Source organism: Hemitrygon akajei, chromosome 14, assembly GCF_048418815.1.
Source record: "Hemitrygon akajei chromosome 14, sHemAka1.3, whole genome shotgun sequence".
Taxonomy (NCBI): domain Eukaryota; kingdom Metazoa; phylum Chordata; class Chondrichthyes; order Myliobatiformes; family Dasyatidae; genus Hemitrygon; species Hemitrygon akajei.
In genome coordinates this window covers 17,284,060-17,305,835 of record NC_133137.1, presented here as the reverse complement: position 1 = coordinate 17,305,835, position 21,776 = coordinate 17,284,060, and the positions used below count along the sequence as shown (strand labels likewise).

Sequence of the window (21,776 nt, the reverse complement as noted above, 5' to 3'; positions counted from 1 at the left end):
ATTCCAACTCTGGTAACATGATGTACAGTATCAGTAAAATCAATCAGGTAGAGATGTTCTAATGTAACAAAGATGTCCAATGTCAAGCACCAACTTTATCAAGGATCAACTTTATCCGTCCTGTATATTTACATGTATTAGGAATTTGCTGTGGTGCTTTGGCATGATATACAACAATAATCAACACTATTCAACAATTCTAAAGAGTAAAGAATTATATAAAATAAGTTAGAGGTTAAAGCACTGATGTGGATTTGGTTTGGATTGCTGTTGTTGTTAAGCAAACACGAGGAAATCTGCAGATGCTGGAAATTCAAGCAACACACACAAAATGCTGGTGGAACGCAGCAAGCCAGGCAACATCTATAGGAAGAAGCACTGTCGACATTTCGGGCCGAGACCCTTCGTCAGGACTAGCTGTTGCTGTTGTTGTTGCTCACTTTGATTGTCTGCATGATTTGTGTTTTTTTTTGGTTGGGTGTTGGTTTTTATTTTTTTTTTAATTGGGTTCATTTGGATTTCTTGCTTTGGGGCTGCTTGTAAGCAAATAAATCTCAAGGTTGTATCATTTATACATTCTTTGATAATAAATGTACATTGAAGTGTGCATAATTTTCAAAGTTTTAACACCATGATCTTTATTTCTATGACTACATAAACATGTTTGGGGAGTCTAGGGAGGGGTAGCACCTCTGGTCAGGGGCCTGCAGTGCCCTTTTTCAGGGCAACTCGTCCACCTTTGGTCCCCACCTGGCGTTCAGCTCTCACCTGTGGCTCCAAGTAGCTGTAACACGTGCAGCGGCCACACCCCGGTAAACCGTCTCGGCAGACGGGCCAAACCGGGCGAGGGTAGCCGACGGGTCTTTGACCCTCGGTGAGGTAGGGGATCTGCCTATCCCAGCGTGTGAAGTCTGGCCCTGGCAGATTGAGCTGAAGAGGCCGATGAATGGTCCAATGGTCAAGAAGGCAGGTCCAGCAGGTGTTGTGGAGCACTAAGAGCACGACAAGGCACTTAGGTGTCCTGGTCATCCATTGCAGCAGGAGAGGTCTCCAGCCATAACGGTTGTCCATGCCACTGGATCAAGGTCTCTTCTGCTGAGAGAGTGGGATTGCCCCTGTGCAACGGCTGTTCCACTTAAAACTCCATCACGCACAGGTTTCAAGTGTCTTCTTTGAATCCGAAGGACTACCATATACATAAACATGTGAGTTGCCATGACAATAGCTTTTTGAATTTATGTCCAGACCCTAGAATATTCTGTCCAGCAAAATTATGAGTAATATAACAGAATATACAGGATTTTGATAGTTGCATTATGCTTGTCACCATAAGGGAGCCATCTGCTGTTCAGTTAATAATATACAAAACTTTATGTGCAGCATATGACTTTTAAAGCCAATCAAAATACTCTCGTTTCTTCATAGTCATAAAACAAGGTGCTTAACATTCAAGGATATGGAGTAAAAGGGAAGTTACAATGGTGATATGTTAGCAGCAGTGATTAGGAAAGACATTACACAGACAGGCAGAGAGGATAAGGGCAGAATTGTTTTGGTTGGAGTTGAAAAGAAAAGGATATGATCATACATTGGGGGATGTAATATTGCTATCCAAATAGTGAAAGAGAAATAAAGGGCCAGCCTGCAGGGAACTTACAAGCAGACACGTAGCATAGTAGATGGTATTGAGTGCATTTAAATAGTCCAAATATTGATTGGGACAATGTTGGAGTAAATGGAAAGGAGGGGGAGGAGTTTTCAGAATGTGCATAGGAGAACATTCTCAGCTGTTAAACGCTCACTCCAAGAGGAACATTCTCAGCTATCAAACTCTCAGTCCAAGAAGAACTTTGCCTGGATCTGGTGCTGAGGTTTTCTGAAGCTCCAGTTAGGCCACCACAAGAATATCGGTTCCGATCCAAGACTTCAGGAAGGATGATAGAAAAATGCAGGGCTCTGTTGGAGGGAGGGAGTAGGTGGATTTTAGAGTAGGTTAAAAGCTCATCATAACATCATGGGCTGAAGGAACTGTACTGTACTTCAATGTTCTGTGTTTGAGGTGCAGAGGTAAAGGACCAGTAATACAGAACGAAGCTGGGTTGGTGAAGCTGGTGTCCCTTCGCTTGAACTAAAGGGAAGTTGAGAGGTGATTTGATAGAGGTGTAGTTTTAAAGTCAACATAGAAAAAGTAGACAAAGTAAATAACTTCCCATCAGCAGCCCATCTAATGCTTGCCAAACTGTTACACTTCCTAGTCCCATCGACTCTCACCTGGACCATACCACTCCCATGCATGTATTTATCCAAACTCCCCTCAAATGCTGCAATCAAACCTGCATCACCTCTTCCGTGGAGATCCAGGAAACAGGGATTTAATATTTTTTTTAAAAGACACAAATGCGATATAAGCAAGAAAAATTTCACACACGTATTAGCAATGACTGGGAACTTGTTGAGCATGAGAATGTCATGACTGCAAATGAAGTCACCGCAGAGATGCAGATGGTAGGTATAAAAGTTTTTATTCGGGTCACACAAGAACTGATAGCCTTTGAGTCACTCAAGAGAGAGGGAGAGAGATTCCTCAATGCAACATTACAGCATAGTTTATATGCTAAAGGTCAAAGGTAACAGGACAATTTCTATAGTTACAATGACCTTACAAAGCTTCTTTTGGGTTAAATGTAACTTTTCTAGTGCCTGGATCTTCCTACCAACACACCCAAAATGGGTGTAAATTACTCTGGTCACTAAGTCATTTTCATGCAATGGGGAGTAGATTGCATTCATGCATATGCAGACATCTCAAGTCAGTTGACTGTTTCCTGGTCTGCAGTTCATTCAAAGATGCTGCTCCAGGAAGAAATCCATGTTCAGATCTGAAGACCGGCTGCCATTGAAATTAGTATCTGCTATACAACATAGCTCCAGAATATGCTCTAACAGAGGCAATCAATAATACGTCAGCTATGTAGATAGAACAGGGGAACAGAACTGACTAGTCAAGTCAAGTCACTTCTTATTGTCATTTCGACTATAACTCCTGGTACAGTACATAGTAAAAATGAGACAACGTTGTTTCAGGACCATGGTGTTACATGACACAGTACAAAAACTAGACTGAACTACGTAAAAAAACAACACAGAAAAATAACTGCACTAGACTACAGACCTACCCAGGACTGCATAAAGTACACAAAACAGTGCAGGCATTAGAATCAATAATAAACAAGTCAATAGGGCAGTAAGATGTCTGTCTAGGCTTTGGGTATTGAAGAGTCTGATAGCTTGGGGGAAGAAACTGTTACATAGTCTGGTCATGAGAGCCCAAACGCTTCGGTGCCTTTTCCCAGATGGCAGGAGGGAGAAGAGTTTGTATGAGGGGTGCGTGACGTCCTTCATAATGCTGTTTGCTTTGCGGATGCAGCGTGTAGTGTAAATGTCTGTAATGGTGGGAAGAGATAGCACTATAGTGAATAAGCGTGGACTCAATGGGCCAAAAGGCTTCTTTCTATGGTCAAATTACTCTAATGATTTATGATTTAACGTCCATAAAATTAAGCATTTCCATTAATAAATTCATGCTTGTGAAAAGTCAAGAATTTTCTTCTAATTTCAAAAGACAGTGTTATGCATGGGATCTTGTTGCTTGTTGCCTTGTCTGAGATTTTCTACAAATCAAAATATACTAGGCCGCTACCAACCTACTTACTACCTAGAGGGCAGGGGTGAGGTTCAATCAGATTGAAATTCATGTTTGGCTGCGATCCTTCATCAGGCACTGCACATCGAACCTTTTCTGTCCCTTGCTTTGCCTTTACATTCAGTGCAGAAATTAATTCAAACACTCTGAATTATTCTGGGGCGAGAAAAGACTACACATCAATCAATGCTCCCACTAACGCTCCTGCTAGGAAAGCAGCAGTTGGACTGTGACAGGGGTAACAAATCACCTAGTATTTAGGGAAGGTAAATTGGTCAATATATACCACAGGTGAAGACATTTTTCTCCTCTGTGGCAGCCAAAGACGAAACCAAATACTGGCATCTCATCAGCAGTTTTATACATTTCCCCAGTCAAATGTATCTCTCAACTCTGCTAGGGAGCTGTTATTACTGAGAAACAACCCACTGCTTCACAAAAATTAATTTCACGCTAAACACAACACAGCAGGCCTCAGTGCCAAGCATGTAAACATCTGTGGTAAGCCTTGAATGCTTTAATTTATTCAGCTCTACGTGTATAAATAATCCACAATTGCTTAAAATAATTGTGACATTAATTATTATACACACGCTATCTCAATATGTAAATATTAGCCCTTTGAAACAAGGAGTTATGGATTATCATAAGGGACGACACAACATCCGGTAAAGAGTAGAAATGTGGTTTTGTGCTCTAAATTTAATCTCTGAATACTGGGTGTTCCCAATGTGGAGTATTTGGAAGAGATCTGTAAACATGCCCTGTAAAATCTATAATGACCTCTTGGTGTTGATCAGGGGCTGCTTTTTTTGCACTTTTTTTGTAGATGAACAACTTACACATAACATGTGATGGTGTCACTACATTACATGAGCATAATTAATTTACAATCCTATACTGTAAGCCACAATGCTTCACCTCTTTGAAATGGTATTTCAGATCTGTAACACAGTCTATCAACTGGCTCTCACAATAACTTCAGAAGCTTCCTGTCTGTGTTTGGATCTCTGGTCTTATCACGAGTTCTGGATCTGATTCACATGGGAGTTCATGACTCCGTTCACTGCTGGCCTATGTTTCTTCATCTGTTGTTGTAAATATATATTTTATTCAATATAAGACTGTAAGATATAGGAACAGAATTAGGCTATTTGACCCATCGTGTGCTCCGCCATTTCATCATGGATGGTCCATTTCCCTCTCAGCCCCATTCTGAAGCCTTCTTCCATATCCCTTCATAATTAAGAATCTATCTGTCTTAAATATACCCAAAGATTTGGCTGCCAGAGCTGCCTGTAGCAATGAATTCCACGGATTCACTAATCTCTGGCTAAAGAAATTCATCCTCATCTCCATTCGAAATGGCCATTCCTCTATTCTGAGACTGTACTCTCTGGTCGTAGAGTCCCCCACCATAGGAAACATCCTCTCCACATTCACTCTACAGAGGGCTTTCAACATTCAATAGGTTTCAATGAGATCCCCTCTCATTCTTCTGAATTCCAATGAGTACAGGCTCACAGCTATCAAACACTCCTCATATGATAAACCTTTCAATCCCAGAATCATCTTTGTGATTCTCCTTTGAACCCTCTTCAATGTCAGCATATCCTTTCTTAGGTAAGGAGCCCAAAACTGCTCACAATACTCCAAGTGAGGGCTCACCATGCCTTATAAAGCCTCAACATTACATCCATGCTTTTACCGTATATCCTAGTCCTTATATGTTCTGCCATAACTCTGACTGTTGTTGTTGGTTGATGTGGCTTCTATTTTTACCACCAGATCACACAAAATATTATTTATTACTGACTCACCGGTACCCCACTTCCATGAGTTGTATCTGTAATTCTGAATGCTCTCGTCATCCCATGTTGTCTGAGTTCCTTTTCTTTGCAAGTTCTCAATGATCTCACTTTTGTTTCCTTCCACTCTATCCCCCTAGTTGGCAAGGACTACTCTGTCTCCTCTTCAGACTTCCATGATCAGCGGTCAACTTGGAAACTTCTTTTTCAAAAGACACTTCATTTTCTGAATACTGACCTGAAATACAACTCTTCATGGTTTCACCTTGAGAAAGTGCTCATAGACTGTTCTGCAGTTGTAAACCTTCACCTACCAGTTGTAAGGTAAGCCCTTGCTCATACCTGCATCAGAACCTTTGTGTGCTAAGCCTAACAGACTGATAGACCAAGCAGCAAACTCGTCTACCCAGTCAATCTTTAGTCTTTTTGACTGGTCCTTGCCATGTAGCATCAGCGAGGTGGAGATGTTATTACAGCTTTTGTCTGACTTTGGTCTCCCGATAAAGAAGTCAAGCATCCATATACAAAGGGAGTTCTCAAGAAGAGCAGGTTTTAAAGCTCGTTGCCTGACAGACAACTCAGGCACACCTCAAGGGTGCATGTTTCACCCACTGCTCTACTCTTTCTACACTCATGACTGTATGACCAGGCATAGCCCAAACATCATCAATAAATTCGCCGTTGTTGGCAGAATCTAAGGTGGCAACAAGGAGGCGGACAGGAGAGAGATAGATTACAAACTCAAGGAAGTCTCCAGATGCTGGAAATCCAAAGCAACGCACACAGAACTCTGGAGGAACTCAGCAGGTCAGGTGGCATCTATGGAAAAGAGTAAACAGCCGACATTTCGGGGTGAGACCTGCCTTCAGGACTGGGAGAGATTGACTGGTTGAGTTAGTTGTACATTTGTTTAGAAATCCTGTTCTTCTATGGAAGCTTGTATGACGTATGGCTCCGGGTTGTGCTCCCAATGGGGTTTTTTTTTGGTTGTTTTTTTTAGTTAGTAGGGGTTCTTTTTTTCCTTTCAAAAAAAATTCTTAATACTTTATTTTCTCTTATTATTATTGATATATTGCTTAGTTTTGTTAATCAGTTATTTGCTAATTTAATTCTTCATTGTACATAAAGACATATTGACTTGATTCCCTTAATGTATTTTTTGTTGATCTTCAATAATAATTAATAAAAAAGATTTTAAAAATGCAAATGAAATCCTGTGCTTCCTCAGCCCCATACCCCACTGATCCTCACCCCATTTCCAGGAATAACATAGATGTTATACAAGATTTTATCTCCTCCTTCTGAGTAAGCTCTGTATTGGACAGACTATTGTTCCTGCTGAACACAATTCCCCCCTTTGCAAGTGCCATGTGGCCAGCTGCTCTACGTCTGGATTTCAATACCATTGGTATAGGCCATTTCTTCTGACAGATCACCTGCTCATTAATTGTTCAGACCTATGGTGAGTGCTTTTGGGTTTGCAGCAAGAATTTGCACTCACGTACAGTAGTGTTGATCTTGTTTCAGAGACACAGCTTTCACTGCTACCTGCTGTACAGTCTATTCTCATTTTCAATGCCATTTTGCAAAAAAATGTCAAACAGAAGACTGCGTAAAAACACGTTGGATTGAATCTGTCCTTACTTGAGCCACATGTGCCTAGCCTAAAATGCCAGCTTTAAAGATTGCTAAAGTTGCAAGGTTTGTGTAAATCTTTTAAAGAAATAAACGCTGTCTACATGGACCATAGCAAGGCCTTTGACAAGGCCCCACATGGATGGGTACTCTGGAAGGTTAGAACAGAGGGGTTCTCCGGTGAAGTGGTGAACTGGATACAAGACTGGCTTGGTGATGATATGAGGCAGAGGTTAAGTTGTGAAGAGGTGTTTCCTGATTGGAGGCCTGTGACCTGTGGTGTGCTGCAGGGAGTGATTATTGAGTCCTTTCTTGGTTGTCTTGAGGATAGTTGGCATGATTAGTAAGCCTAATCCTGGTTTGTGTAGTAGACAGTGAAATGAATCGTCGAAGGTTACAGAACTAGGAAAGATAGGAGCTAATTCAAACAAATGCTAAGTGATAGGTTTTGGCTATTTAAAACAGGGCAAGACATACACAGTGAATGGCGGGGCTTGGGAGTGTAGTTGAACAGAGAAACCTAGAGGTACAAGTACATAAACACCATAAATTCTGCAGATTCTGGAAATCCAAAGCAACACACAGAAAATGCTGGAGGAAGTGAGCAGCTCAGGCAGTATCTATGGAAACGAACAAACAGTCGACATTTCAGGCCAAGACCCTCCTTCAGGACTCCTGAAGAAAATCCTCAGCCTGAAACATCGACTGTTCATTCGTTTCCATAGATGCTACCTGGCCTGCTGAGTTCCTCCAGCATTTTGTGTGTGGTACAAGCACATAGTTCTTTGAAAACTGGAACAAAGGTTGATAGGGCGGTGAGGGAGGTGTATGGCACGTAGGCCGCTGGCTGAAGCACCGAGTATACGTTATGTTAGGTCCACACTTGTCTTCTGTTCTGGTCACCTCCCTAGAGAAGGTGCCGAAAAGATTCACAAGCATCTTGGCTGGATTAGAGCACTTGATTTATTAGGAAAAGTGACACGATCGAGTTATATATAATTATGTGAGGCATTGATATGGTAAATGGCTACCATCTGCTTCCCATGGTAGGGGAGTCTGAAATGAAAGGACATACATTTAAAGTGAGAGGGAAGAGGCTTAGAGGGGATCTGAGGAGTAGCTGGCACAAGAGGTGATGGGACAGTAACAGCATTTAGAGGCTTCTTGATAGGTACTTGACGAGCAGGGCAGAAAGAGATGTGGAACTAATGCAGGCAAATAGGATTAGTATAGACAGGCATAATAGCCTGCATATACACAGTGGGCCAACTGGAATAATTCTATGCTGTAATACTTTGACTGTGGAACACGAGTGTTGAACCAGAAATCCCCCTCCGGTTTCTGCCCCACTTCTATGAATGGAACATCTTGGGCTTTTAGTGGGGTCAGCAGGTTACGTGGCATGTCTCAGAGTCTTCTTACTCTTTCCGATACTCCCTCCTCGCAGCTGCCATCAGGAAGAAGGTACAAGAGCCTTAGGACTCGCACGACCAGGTTCTGGAGCAGTTACTACCCCTCAACCATCAGGCTCTTGGACAAAGGGGTTAACTTCAATCAGCTTTACTTGCCCCATCATTGAAATGTTCCCACAACCAATGGACTTACTTTCAAGGACTCTTCACCTCATGTTCTTGATATTTATTGCTTATTTATTTATATGACTGTTTCTTCTTTCTGCATTTGCATTGTTGGTTGTCTTCAGCATTCTGCTTGGGAACCCTAGTCTGGCAGTTGTTCATTGATATAGTTACTATTCTACGGATTTGTTGAGTATGCCTGCAAGAAAATGAATCTCCGGGTTGCTTATGGTGATGTACTGGAGATGCACTTTGATGATGAAGCTTACTCTGAGCTTTGAACTCTCGCAACATCCTGTGCCTGCGCATTTTGTAGGTGACGCACTACCTCAGGAGTTTTGTTCGTGATAAGGGAGCTTCCATCTTCGTGTGCATGCTGTGAGGACTCTTAGTTCCAAATGAGCACGACTGACTGCCTATATGGCCTGTGAACATTTCAGTCCCAGTTCTCTTCAAAAACAGAACTGTTTCCTTTTTCTTTATTTTCTAATTCTAACCAAGGGTCTATATGGTCTGAAACATTAAATATTGCACTTTCCACAGATATTGCCCAAACTGTTGAGTCCTCCATCATTTTCTACTTTTATCCCAATTCTTTTAACTTATGTCTTATTCTTTTAACAATATTAAAATCAGCCGTTCAGGCCATAAGGTCTATGCTAGCCTACAGGGGAGTAACCTTATCAGTCCCCTATCCCGCGGGGTCCAAGAGCACGGGAGCACGTGGGGTTTGGACGGTTTAAGTGCCGGGCCGGATTGAGAAGGCGAGGGTGTTAGGGCAGGTTCTGGTCACTGCTCTGCCAGGTCCACTCGTCTCTGAACTGAGGTTGTGGCCTGAAACTAACTGACCACTATGGAACTGGCCGCACTGATTGCTGACTTACATTGGTGAACGTCAGATCTGAAAGCTATAATATTGCTAAACCTTTATCGCTTGCACGATTTGTTTTCCTCTCTCTCTCTCTCTCTCTCTCTGCACACTGGGTGTTCGACGGTTTTCTTTTGTTTTACTGGGTTCGACTGGGTTTCTTTGCTTCACGGCTGCCCGTAAGGAGATGAATCTCGAGGTGGTATAAAGTATACATACTTTGATAATAAATGTACTTTGAACATTGAACTTTAGTTCCATTTTACCCTGCGACTTATTCTCTTTCACACTCCCAAATTAATTTCTCTATGATTCTCTCTGCTGGGGGAGGGGGAGGAACTTGGAGCAGCCAAGCTGTGAGTGGAGCGGGTCTGCACTAAATCTGGTAATACCAAGCCACCTTTTAGGATGAGTCACTGTTCGCTAGATAGGTTCAGTAATTTAAAGAGCCAGGATGACTGAGAGTTGATTTTCCCCCACAACTTTCAATGCACGTAAATGTTACAAAATATCAGATCGCATGTACTTTGCAAGCTTTTAGTGAGAAAAGTCAGGCAGCATCGGTGAAAGAGGGGTTAATATTTTAGATTGATAACTTCATTCTCCTCTCCACAGATGCTGACTAATTTGTTAATTATTTCCAACATGTCCTGTTTTTATTTCTGATTTCCTGCATCCACAGTATTTTGCTTTTTTTTTGTTGTTTTATTTATTGAAGTAACTTTCCCCTCTCCTAACTGGTGTCCTTCATACGTGAAACAGCGCTTTGGGATTAATTGTAGGTAAAGTGGCCAGAACCAGGTGTAAGGAGGAGATGCCAGGAGTAAGCTTTTCACACAGAGTGGTGAGTGCGTGGAAAGGACTGCTGGCGACGGTGGTGGAGGCGGAAATGATAGGGTCTTTTAAGTGACTCCTGGATGCATATGTGGAGCTTAGAAAAATAGACGGCTATGGATAAGCAACACACACAAAATGCTGGTGAAATGCAGCAGGCCAGGCAGCATCTATAGGAAGAAGCGCTGTCTAAGTTTTGGGCCGAGACCATTCGTCAGGACTAACTGAAAGGAAAGATAGTAAGAGATTTGAAAGTAGGACGCGGAGGGATAAGTGCAAAATGATAGGAGAAGACCGGAGGGGTGGGGTGAAGCTAAGAGCTGGAAAGGGAAAAGTTAAATATATCAGGGATGGGGTAAGAAGGCGAGGAGGGACCTCAATGGAAACTTCCATTAAACATTGGCTTCTCTAATTTCCGTTAATGCCCCTCCTCCCCTTCTTACCCCATCCCTGATATATTTAGCTTCCCCCCCTCCCCTTTTTTTTCTCTCTTTCTGCCCATCACTCTGCCTGTTCTTCATCTCCCTCTGGTGCTCCCCTCCCCCTTTCTTTCTCCCTAGACCTCCCGTCCCATGATCCTTTCCCTTCTCCAGCTCTTTTGCAATCACCTTTCCAGCCCTTAGCTTCACCCCACCCCCTCTGGTCTTCTCCTATCATTTCGGATCTCCCCTTCCCCCTCCTACTTTCAAATCTCTTACTATCTTTCCTTTCAGTTAGTCCTGACGAAGTGTCTCGGCCTGAAACGTTGACAGCGCTTCTCCCTATAGATGCTGCCTGGCCTGCTGCGTCCCACCAGCATTTTGTGTGTGTTGCTTGAATTTCCAGCATCTGCAGATTTCCTTGGCTACAGGTAAGCCTAGGTAGTTCTGAGGTAAGGACATGTTTGGCATAGCTTTGTGGGCCAAAGGCCTGTATTGTGCTGTAGGTTTTCTATGTTTCTCTGTTTCTAACCAGTTTAAGGATCAAATTGAAGCAAATCTGAAGTGTCAAACAATGAATATTAATACAGATTTAGGCTGGCAGAGGGATTTGTTAATGACATAACACTACCAGGGCAGTGTTAGAGAAGCAAGTGGGGATGAAAGAGATTGAGGTTAATCTACAGGACAAAGAATCTTCTGTTCTTGTAGCCCTTGATAGATAAATTAAAACATCATTTCTAAGGCTTCTCCCTGAGTCAAAATAATCAGAATGATCCTAAAAAGACCAACTGGAGCTCTGAGCGAACTCTGCATTAAAAGACTGGAATAGACACCGGATGTCTATTGAACCAGCCATGTATGATTGAGCCATGATAGGACTATCTCCTGATGTCATATTGTGTGTTAATGCCAACTGAAACTGACTCTGGTGTCAATTTCATTTTAGTGCTGGTGGCCTATCAATGAGAGTCATGGGTTGTTGGCTGCAGACACATTTCTCGTCATACTAATATCTACATGTGAAATCATTCTGATCATGGTTTCCAGTCATTGCTACTCTTAATCACAGTCAAACTGCTTCTGGCTAAATTAAAATTTCATTAGCAAGTTCATGCACATTACTATTCAATGGCATATTTGTTTAAGCTGCAGTTAGATTTGACTTTTCCCTGAGGATCAGTGAGGGACTGACAGCCGCGACATGCACAGCTTTGTTGGCTCCTTCCTTCGACGTACTTGTATACAAGCAACTTCACACACGGCAAAGGGCAGGAGTTAAACTCTGCAGATTTGCTTTCTGCCACCGTTCAGGATAATCAATACTTGCTCCCAGCAATTATTCCAGCAATCTAAAAAACTACAACTGGCAGACATTTCATAACGACAAAAAAAATGCTTTGAACCCGAGAATAAGCAATTCTTTCCTAGATCAAAACAGAACAACTGATTTGGATGTCCCCTATACCACCCCCCCCCCCCCCAGATAACAACTCCCTACCACCCCAGTCCCCCTGTTGCTTTCAATGGTTGCTAATTCATTTCGGGTATAAACATTTGAGAAATCTAACTTGTCAAGGATTGTTTCAGCAAAGTAAACAGTCACACTGAATGTGGAAAGAATTGTTCTGAGAGAGAGAAAAAAGAATCAAATTGTAATGCTTCCTGCAGGAGCTAAGTGTTATGAACCACATTCCAAGTACAATTACATTAGCGAGTGATCTTAAGTTCTATTAGAAAATTCTATTATAGTTTTCCACAGATGCCTGGTATTTAAAATATCGAGCTGAGATATCAATGCCGTGTCTCACTGTGCAGTCAATCCGACAAACGGCCTGTTGATTCCCTTTATGGATGTCAGTCAGCCTGTAGGTGGCGCTATCCACATAATATGACATGAGTAATTGAATTTAATGGAAAATCCTCTTAACACTGACATATATTTTGAGAATTTGTGACTATCCTTGTATCTTAATGTTCTGATGCTGGCCTCTCAGATTAAATTGTATAAAACCTGTTGAAACTAAAGCACGACTTGTTGCTTTGGTTCACTCAGACATCACCAAGAGCACGAACCAGTCCAAGTGAAACAAACTGCCTTAAAATCAATACTGATTTTTTGAGTGAAAAACAACATTTTTTGGCTGAAGAGCAATGCCTTGCAGAGAAAAGAATAGTGAGCACTAACAACTAATAAATAGGAATGTGGATTGTGACAATAGGAGCCATGGACAAAACCTGGAAATAGAGACATGGAATGCAGGAGTGATGATATCCACATTTCAGGAATTTTGTTAAGTATGTCACAGCATGCACATACTGGTTTTACTGTTAGACCTGTGGATAATCATTTTATTCTGTAACCAGGACCTAGTCTGTAGCTTTATAGATAATCTTGTCATCTGAGAATATAAAAGCTGTACATACCTAACCTCAGGTATATCAGCTTTAACTGGTCTCCTGATGTGCATCACTTTTTTTGAAACAAATTGCCCGTTATTTCGAACACCAAACCCTCTGTCCTTTCAGTTTGCTCCTACACCACGTTTTACCAAGTGAAATGCTATTCCTAATTGTTTTGCATCAACACACAAATACAACTTGATATATTGTCACCCATCGATTTCTTTTTTTTAATTAGTTTTTTTATACATTTTCTACATAGCTACAGATAAAAAAACCCAGATCAAAATGAACATTAATACAGTGCAAAAATAAACATACAATAATAATATGATACAAAGAAAGATAATTGAGAAAGCACCCAAATTGAAGACATGTAAAATTAGTATCCTCCCCAAGCCCCGCAACAAAAGAACCTCCAGACCAACCACAACACAATATAGAGAATATAAATCAGGACAATCAAACCCCCAAAACTGTAAATACACTTAGCAACAGAAGATATTAATGCCTACTACCAACAAAAAAAAGGAGCTGAAAGCAAGGGACCGAAAAAAAACCTTAGTCAAGAGGAAGGTTATGAAAGTACTCAATAAAAGGTCTCCAGACCTTATGGAACTTTAAATCCGAATTAAGAACTGAATAATGAATTTTTTCAAGGTCTAAGCAGGACATAATATCGTTAAGCCATTGAGCATGCGTGGGCGGGGCAACATCTCTCCATCTAAAGGGGATTAAACGTCTAGCCAGGAGAGAGGCAAAAGATAATATTTGACACTTAGTCGAACTCAGACGTAAATCTGTCTCACCCCAGAAACCGAACAAAGCAATTAAAGGGTTAGGTTCTAGGTGGTGATTCAGAATATGCGATAATGTTATGAAGACATCTTTCCAAAATTTCTCCAAGCTAGGACAAAGCCAGTACATATGAATGAGAGAGGCCTCGCCCCTTTTGTATTTATCACAAAGTGGACTGATGTTAGGGTAAAATCGAGATAATTTAGATTTAGACATATGGGCTCTATGAACAATCTTAAGCTGTAAAAGGACCCATCGATTTCTAACATGATTTCTGTGCACAGGGTGACATTGCTTCTTATGCAAAGCTTGTTTTTCTGTCCCGAGCACATGCAATGCTCAATCTCTTTTCATTGAGGCCTTGGGCCAATTAATCTGTCCTGATGGATGCATAAGAATTTCTACTTATAAGGAAATTGTGAATCGCTCACAAACACAGATGCTGGAAGTCCAGTATCTCTCTCACACACACACGTACACACACACAAAATGCTGGAGGAACTCTGCAGGCCAGGCAGCATCTATGGAAAAAGTAGACAGTTGATGTTTTGAGCCAAGCCCCTTCATCAGGACTGGGGGAAAAAAAGATGACCATTCCCCCACCTCCTCACTCTGACTTCTCATCTTTATTTCCAGTCCTGATGAAGGATCTCGGCCCAAAACGTCAACAGCTTACTCTTTTCCATGGATGCTGCCTGACCTGCTAAGCTCCTCCAGCATTTTGTGTGTGCGTTGCCCGGTAAATGGCTCATCTGCCAATCAGCGTATTCACTAGTGCAGATTCTCAGTGTTTGGAACTGACCATAGTGAAGAGGGAAAGATTACTGATATAAATATAAGCAATGACCGCAGATGAAAGCAAGTGAGCAAAATAAAGATCGGCCACAGCAACATGCAGGGCATTTTATCTGCTTGCATATTTTCAGGGTCCACAGGTAACTACCTAGAAATGGTTGTGATTGTCATCCACACCAGAAAGTACATCAAATATCAGTTGTAGGAAAGAGCATTGTGCCAAAGAATTTTTAAGGTGCTTCACAGGAATTCGCCTCCCAAACTCATGGCTTCTGCTAACTGGAATGATTGTCACCATTAAGACCTCCCCAAACTTTTGTATGCCATGGACCAATACCATTAAGCAAGCGGTCCATGGACCCCAGGTTGGGAACCCCTGTGTTAAGTCAATCTCTACCTGACCTGGGAATTGGCAGCTGACTGTTCCACTGTCATTGTGTTGACATACCTGTCGAGCAGCACCACGAATGAAATGTCAAAGCTCAAGCAAGCAGCTCAGCGGCACCTTCTAGAGTTAATCAGCATTGGATGTCAAACACTTCTCAATGTAGATAGTAAAACTTGCAGAACATAGAACTAAAGAACATTACAGCACAGAAACAGGCCTTTTGGCCCTTCTTGGCTGTGCTGAACCATTTTTCTGCCTAGTCCCACTGACCTGCACCTGGGCCATATCCCTCCAAACCCCTCTCATCCATGTACCTGTCCAAGTTTTTCTTAAATGTCAAAAGTGAGCCCGCATTCACCACTTCATCTGGCAGCTCATTCCACACTCCCACCACTCTCTGTGTGAAGAAGCGCCCCCCCCCCCATATTCCCTTTAAACTTTTCCCCCTTCACTCTTAACCCATTACCTCTGGTTTTTTTCTCCCCTTGCCTCAGTGGAAAAAGCCTGCTTGCATTCACTCTATCTATACCCATCATAATTTTATACACCTCTATCAAATCACCCCTTATTCTCCTACGCTCCATGGAATAAAGACCTAACCTATTCAACCTTTCTCTGTAACTCAGTTTCTCAAGTTTCACCTTCTTCACTGTCCACTACACCTCCAATCTTTGTATCATCAGCAAATTTACTGATCCAATTTGCCACATTATCATCCAGATCATTGATATAGATGAAAAATAACAATGGACCCAGCACTGATCCCTGTGGCACACCACTAGTCACAGGCCTCCACTCAGAGTAGCAATCCTCCACTACCACTCTCTGGCTTCTCCCATTGAGCCAATGTCTAATCCAATTTACTACCTCTCCATGTATACCTAGCGACTGAATCTTCCTAACTAACCTCCCATGCGGGACTTCATCAAAAGCCTTACTGAAGTCCATATATACAACATCCACTGCCTTCCCTTCATCCACTTTCCTGGTAACTTCCTCAAAAAACTCTAATAGACTGGTTAAACAGTACAGCATTTAATAGAATTAATAGAACGGTACAACATGAGAATAGGCCCTTCAGCCCATGATGCTGTGCCAAACTAATAAAGTTAATGATGCCTAATTACAGATATCCCTTCAATTTCTGCATATTCACGATCCTGAGTCTCCCAAAAGCATCTATTGCATTGAAGTCTACCACTACCGCCAACAGCTCATTCCAGACATCCATTAGTCTAAAAAAATTTGCGCCACACTTGCCCCCTCTTTCCTTAATTACCGGTATATGTCCTCTAGTATTAATTCACACTCTAGGAAAAAATACAGGTATACATCTCTACAAATTTTATAAACCTCTTTCAGATCTTCCCTCAGCCTTCATTGCTCCAGAGAAAATGACACTAGATTGCCCAACCTCTCAAAGAGAGAAAAACAATGATATACTGTTAGTAAAAAAAAAATGGTTTTTCTGTACAGATCTTGTGAAATGGTCTTTTGATCAATTAAAAGAAACAAATGTCAGAGAGGATTACAAAGGTTTACAGTTCTTAAAGGAGTTGGTAACATCAGTAACCTTGCCAATACAGCAAGTGCTTGTGATAATTAGCTGAAATTTAAGATTTCTTTCTGGCAGCTGTGCTTCAGCATGAGTGATTTGTCACCTGATCAAATGGTTTTGGAACTGCTCCCAAACCTAAGTGCCAGCTTTCTCTGAAATTAAACAAAAAGGCAATCCAGAGTGCACAGAAGTGTTTAAAATGAGGAACCAGAATGATTCATGGAAAGGGCAGGCACCTGAGATGATGGTCCCATTTACGCTGTAAATTGCCCACCAGAGTGACCATATAATACCCCGCATGGGGCTTAACACAAAGGAGAAAACCTGCATGAGAGAATTGCCAGGAAATGTTTTGCATTTAAATCACTTTGAAGAAGCCACTGCAGAAAACCTGATGATCAAAAGCATTTGGAGGGAAAAAGTGTTTTTCCACAGAATTACCAGAACTGTTTTGCCCTTGTTATCCTTTCACTTGTCATTCACGTATCCATATGCAAAAACATGACAGAAAGTACGAATATGATGGCGTGATCTCTGAAACGTTGTTTAACAATGTTTAAGAATGCTTGCCTTGTGCTTCTCTAGGAATCTTACCCAAGAATAGGACTGAATTCTTCCACTAGCAGAAGCACGACGTTCTCGCATATTTAGCGCAAATATAATTTTAGCCAACAGAGAGAAGAGGTGAAGAATTATTGGACTGATCAGGTAGGAACTGAGTAGATTACTGGAAATGTTCTCAGGTAATCTGGAAATTAAGTCCCCTGCTATTAAATAAAAGATCTATGAACTCTATTTACCCATGTTTCCCTTTTAACTATTATCTAGAAGACCCCTTCACCTGTCTATCTTCCACCTAACACCCAGTTCACAGTGCCTCATATCATTAATCATTTCTGTTATATTAATATTGGATGACATATCACCCCAAACCTCAGAAAGTGGGGTGAATGGGTAGGTTCCAGTCGATGTCAATTGTTTCTCTTGGAGAGAAACTCTCCACTTGTCTAAAGATCTGCTTCCTATACCTGCACCCTACACCTACAACTCAGCTCAGTGTTAATGCTGCAGGATTTCATATCATATCCAGAACCCTGAGGAGGAATTGCAAGAAGTGTTTCTTTTGTTACTTTCCAGTTACTTCATTGTCATGGAGAGATAATCACAGAACAGGATTTTTTTTCCCTTAAAAGGCTTAGGACGGGAGCTATAACAAGCAGGAAGGAAACTTATGCAGAAAAACACTTTATAACTTTGTCACTCTTGGCCAATATAGAATGGTAACAGATTTGAGATATTTTAAATTTAATAATCCTTGCTTGTTTCCTTAAAGTTATTATAGCTGGGAGTGATAATGGGAACAAGCTCCTATTACCTATTAAATGCTTCCAATGGTGTGAGTCTCAAATCACCTCTAACAACCAAGTCCAACTCCTGGCCTTCACGTGTGGCTTAGCTACTAAGCCCGGCAGAATAATTTCTACTGACAGGAGAAGTGGCAAAGGAGGGTTACAGGTGCCTTAAAACCAGTCCCTTCGGGTCGATGGGGCTCATCAGCCGTGGTTGGCAGCTCACTTAGGAGATGGAAAACTGTGATCTCAAACCTCCGCTGCCTTGTGGCTATACCCACTCGTGGGGAAGTCTTTGGGAGTAACTCCGAGGGAAAAATCCGGAGCTGGAGTCCCTAAGGCAGTCCTATGTTGAGTTCAACGCTGGTTGGCATCTCCTGCGACGCTGCTGGTGCCAAACTGTATTGGTCTCTGCCGTTCCTTTGGGTGTGTAGAGAGACGTGCAGAGAGGGGGAGCTTGCTCCATGGACAACAGCTTGCTTTTGATATTGTATTGCTCAGGTTTGCATATCTAGACAGCTAGGACACACAACTATGTTCAACACTGACTGAATATGACCTCACTAATTCTTGCTCAAAACCGACTGCCTTCTTGATCAATTAGTCTGACAGTTATCACAAGTTTAATGTGGGCACTTTTCTTATAACATCTACTGTATATTGATAGAATATGTACACAGATCAAATCCAGCAAGTCTGTACTGTCCCATCAAAAAAGGATAACAAATAAAGTACAAGCAAGTTATATTATAGGAGAGAATTTGAGGTTGGAAAACTTGCATAAACAACAGCTGACAACCAAAAATTGTTAGCAGGAGTGGCTTGCGGTATTAATCAGTTGTATAAGATTTGCCACAAGGTCATGTAATTGCAATCTGAAATCTCTTACCATGGCAAGGGGAACAATTTTGATGATGTCTCTCTGACTGACGTGCAGTTCTGACACAGCTTTGTCCTGGTCTATCTGTGAGGGCTTTCCAGGATACTCCACCTGCCACATGATCCGGCGAGTGACTGATAGACTGCTGAAGTTATCCATTTCAAAGTCCATCTGCATTATTTCATAAGAAGCTCCATCAACTCTGTAAAGAAAAGGAAACTATTTAACATTCTTGAAGTAATTGCTGACCAAGTAATTCCTGCCACAGCACATAACTGATTAATGACTGACTAATTATCTTCAAAAGTTGATTTACTTCACGTTTTCAAAACACGATGAAAACAATATTTTCACTTGTTTGGAGTTAATTTATTCGAATGTGCCACAGTGCATTAGACTTGTTACTTTTCAACTCGTTGAGGTTTGCATTGCTAAGCCAGAGCAGCTCTGACTGGTTTCGCGACTGTGAGCAACACACACAAAATGCTGGAGGAACTCGGCAGGCCAGGTGGTAGCTATGGAAAAGAGTAAGCAGTAGACATCTCGGCCCGTGACGTCAACTGTTTACTCTTTTCCACAGATACTGAGTTCCTCCACCATTTCGTGTGTGTTGCTTTGGATTTCCAGCAAGCTTTCTTGTGTTTGTGTCTGTGGACTCACTTTCATGAGCTTCAGTTATGAATGTTATTTGCTTACTTTCATTGCTTACATAATTTGTTTTTTCCCTGCACATTGGATGCTTGAAGGTCTTCTTATTTTCTTATCCTATTGGCTTTCTTTGTTTGGTGGCTGCTTGCCAAGCATGGAATCTCAAGGTGGCATATAGTACACATATATTGATAACAACCGTACTTTGAACTTTGAACATACTCGAAGTATTGAGCATCTAAGCAGCCAGTTGGATAGGACTTGAGTGCTTGATCAGGATCTTCGGTATTGCTTGTGCAGGGATTATGTGCTCTCTCTGTGACCAACTGGTATGTGTAATCGCTGCCCAGGCAGTACCCAAGCACTTGCTTTCCACAGCTTTTCTCATTTCTTCCCATAATCCCAAAATGTGGTGGTAGGTTGACTGGCCTTGGTAAATTATATCTCAAAGAAAAGGTTCCCAACCTGGGGTCCACAGACCTCTTGCATAATGACACAAAAAAGGTTGGGAATGCCTGTCGTAAAGAATGCCTAACAGAATAAAATGTGGATTGATAGATAGAAAACAAGTTACAATGGTAAAAGAAAATAAGGACAGGGATTGGATCAAATGAGATTGCTCCCCGAATAGCCATCTTGCCCTGACTGACAGAATAGTCTCCTTCTGGATCATTATAAGGACAAGATACTTAAAGCCTTTATGTGCAGATAAAATTCAAAAGAAAGCTTGTGGAAGGATATAGATTTATTAAGTGTGTAAAACCTGAATGCTTACTTCACTGTTAAAATCCTTAAAGTCACCATGGATTTTGTGAGAGAACGGCAAAATGTTCTCTGATATTCCCATCATGAAACAAATGTTTATGTCAGTATGAGAGAAAGTTAGAAAGGAGTTGACCATGATGATGATCATCATCATCATTATGTGCCATGTTGTTTTGATGTGGGCGATCATGGTCCTACTGAAGACCATGATTATTCCTTGCAAATTTTCTGACAGAACTGGTTTGCTATTGTCTATTTCTGGACAGTGTCTTTACAAGACAGGTGATCCCAGCCATTATCAATACTCTTCAGAGACTGTCTGCCTGGCATCAGTGGTCACATAACCAGGACTTGTGATATCCACCAGATGTTCGTAGGGCCATCCGCCACCTTCTCCCATGGCTTCATGGAGAGCAGGGTGCTAAGCAGGTGCTACACTTTGCTCAAGGGTGACCTGCAGGCAAGCGGAGGGAAGGAGCACCTTACACCTCCTTAGGTAGAGACGTATCTCCACCCTGTCACCCAACCAGGAACAACAGCTTTCTTAAGTTGCAAGGAAATAGGAAGAGAGTGGCTCAATTGATTAAAAAACAGCAAGTAGTAAGAATTATTATTCATGTAAAGATTCTCGGACAAACTCAAAAATACTTCACATGTAAGTGTATTGTGATTTAAAAAATGGAGCCCAGATGCAATATGAATGTCCAGGAATGTATGAATGTATGTCTATATGAAAGCAATGACTCTTCCCCACAGAACAGGCAGAAGCTTTTTCATTTCCTCTAAAGTGAATGTAAAAGAATTGATACAAAACAACTGATAAATGGGACTGCACTGGTCGATGATTTCTTCTTCATGGGTAGTTTCTAGAAAATGTGGATGATTTGCTTTCATTCTTGCTTTGTGGGTTCTGAGGTAACTGACAAGGCCAGTGCGGGATCTGCCGGCTCTTCCACATAGAGGGCAGGAGATGCTTGGTGGAGGTTGTTGAGGAGGTGTTCTGCCCCTTCTTGCATTTACCTTGGGCTTTTGTGTGCTCTCAGTGCATGAACTTGAGATTGCCACAGTGTGTTGGTTATGCGTTAGTGTGAAGCAAGTGGTTGCAAGACATTTACTAATTCCGCTGAGGACTAGACGAGCTCATTCCTGATGACAGGGCTGTCCTAGGGTGAAGGCAAAAGTCCTCTTTCAGTTTGCCCCTCAAGGTGCAGATTTCTGGCTATTTTCCTCAACCCTCTATGAGGAACTGTGGTGTTGCAAACACTCTGCAGTTCTTTATTAGTTGTTTTACAGAGCACCAGTACAAGAGTGACCCTGAGCTGCCTGTCACGTCAGTTGTCCATTTATT

The 21,776-nt window shown here is 41.7% G+C and overlaps 1 protein-coding gene across 4 annotated transcripts in view; it reads right to left on the bottom strand.

Annotated features, from left to right (window-relative positions):
* The window catches only part of LOC140738327 (transmembrane protein 132C-like), a 1,098,356-nt gene that overhangs the window by 365,184 nt on the left and 711,396 nt on the right, over positions 1 to 21,776 (bottom strand). For 3 of the 4 annotated variants that reach the window (XM_073065528.1, XM_073065529.1, XM_073065527.1), the window contains exon 4: positions 19,025 to 19,217. In XM_073065528.1, coding sequence (XP_072921629.1) covers positions 19,025 to 19,217 — 193 coding nt within the window. Of the gene's footprint in view, positions 1 to 19,024; positions 19,218 to 19,331; positions 19,589 to 21,776 lie in introns of those variants that run through there. The other variant, XM_073065530.1, reaches the window with a different exon arrangement.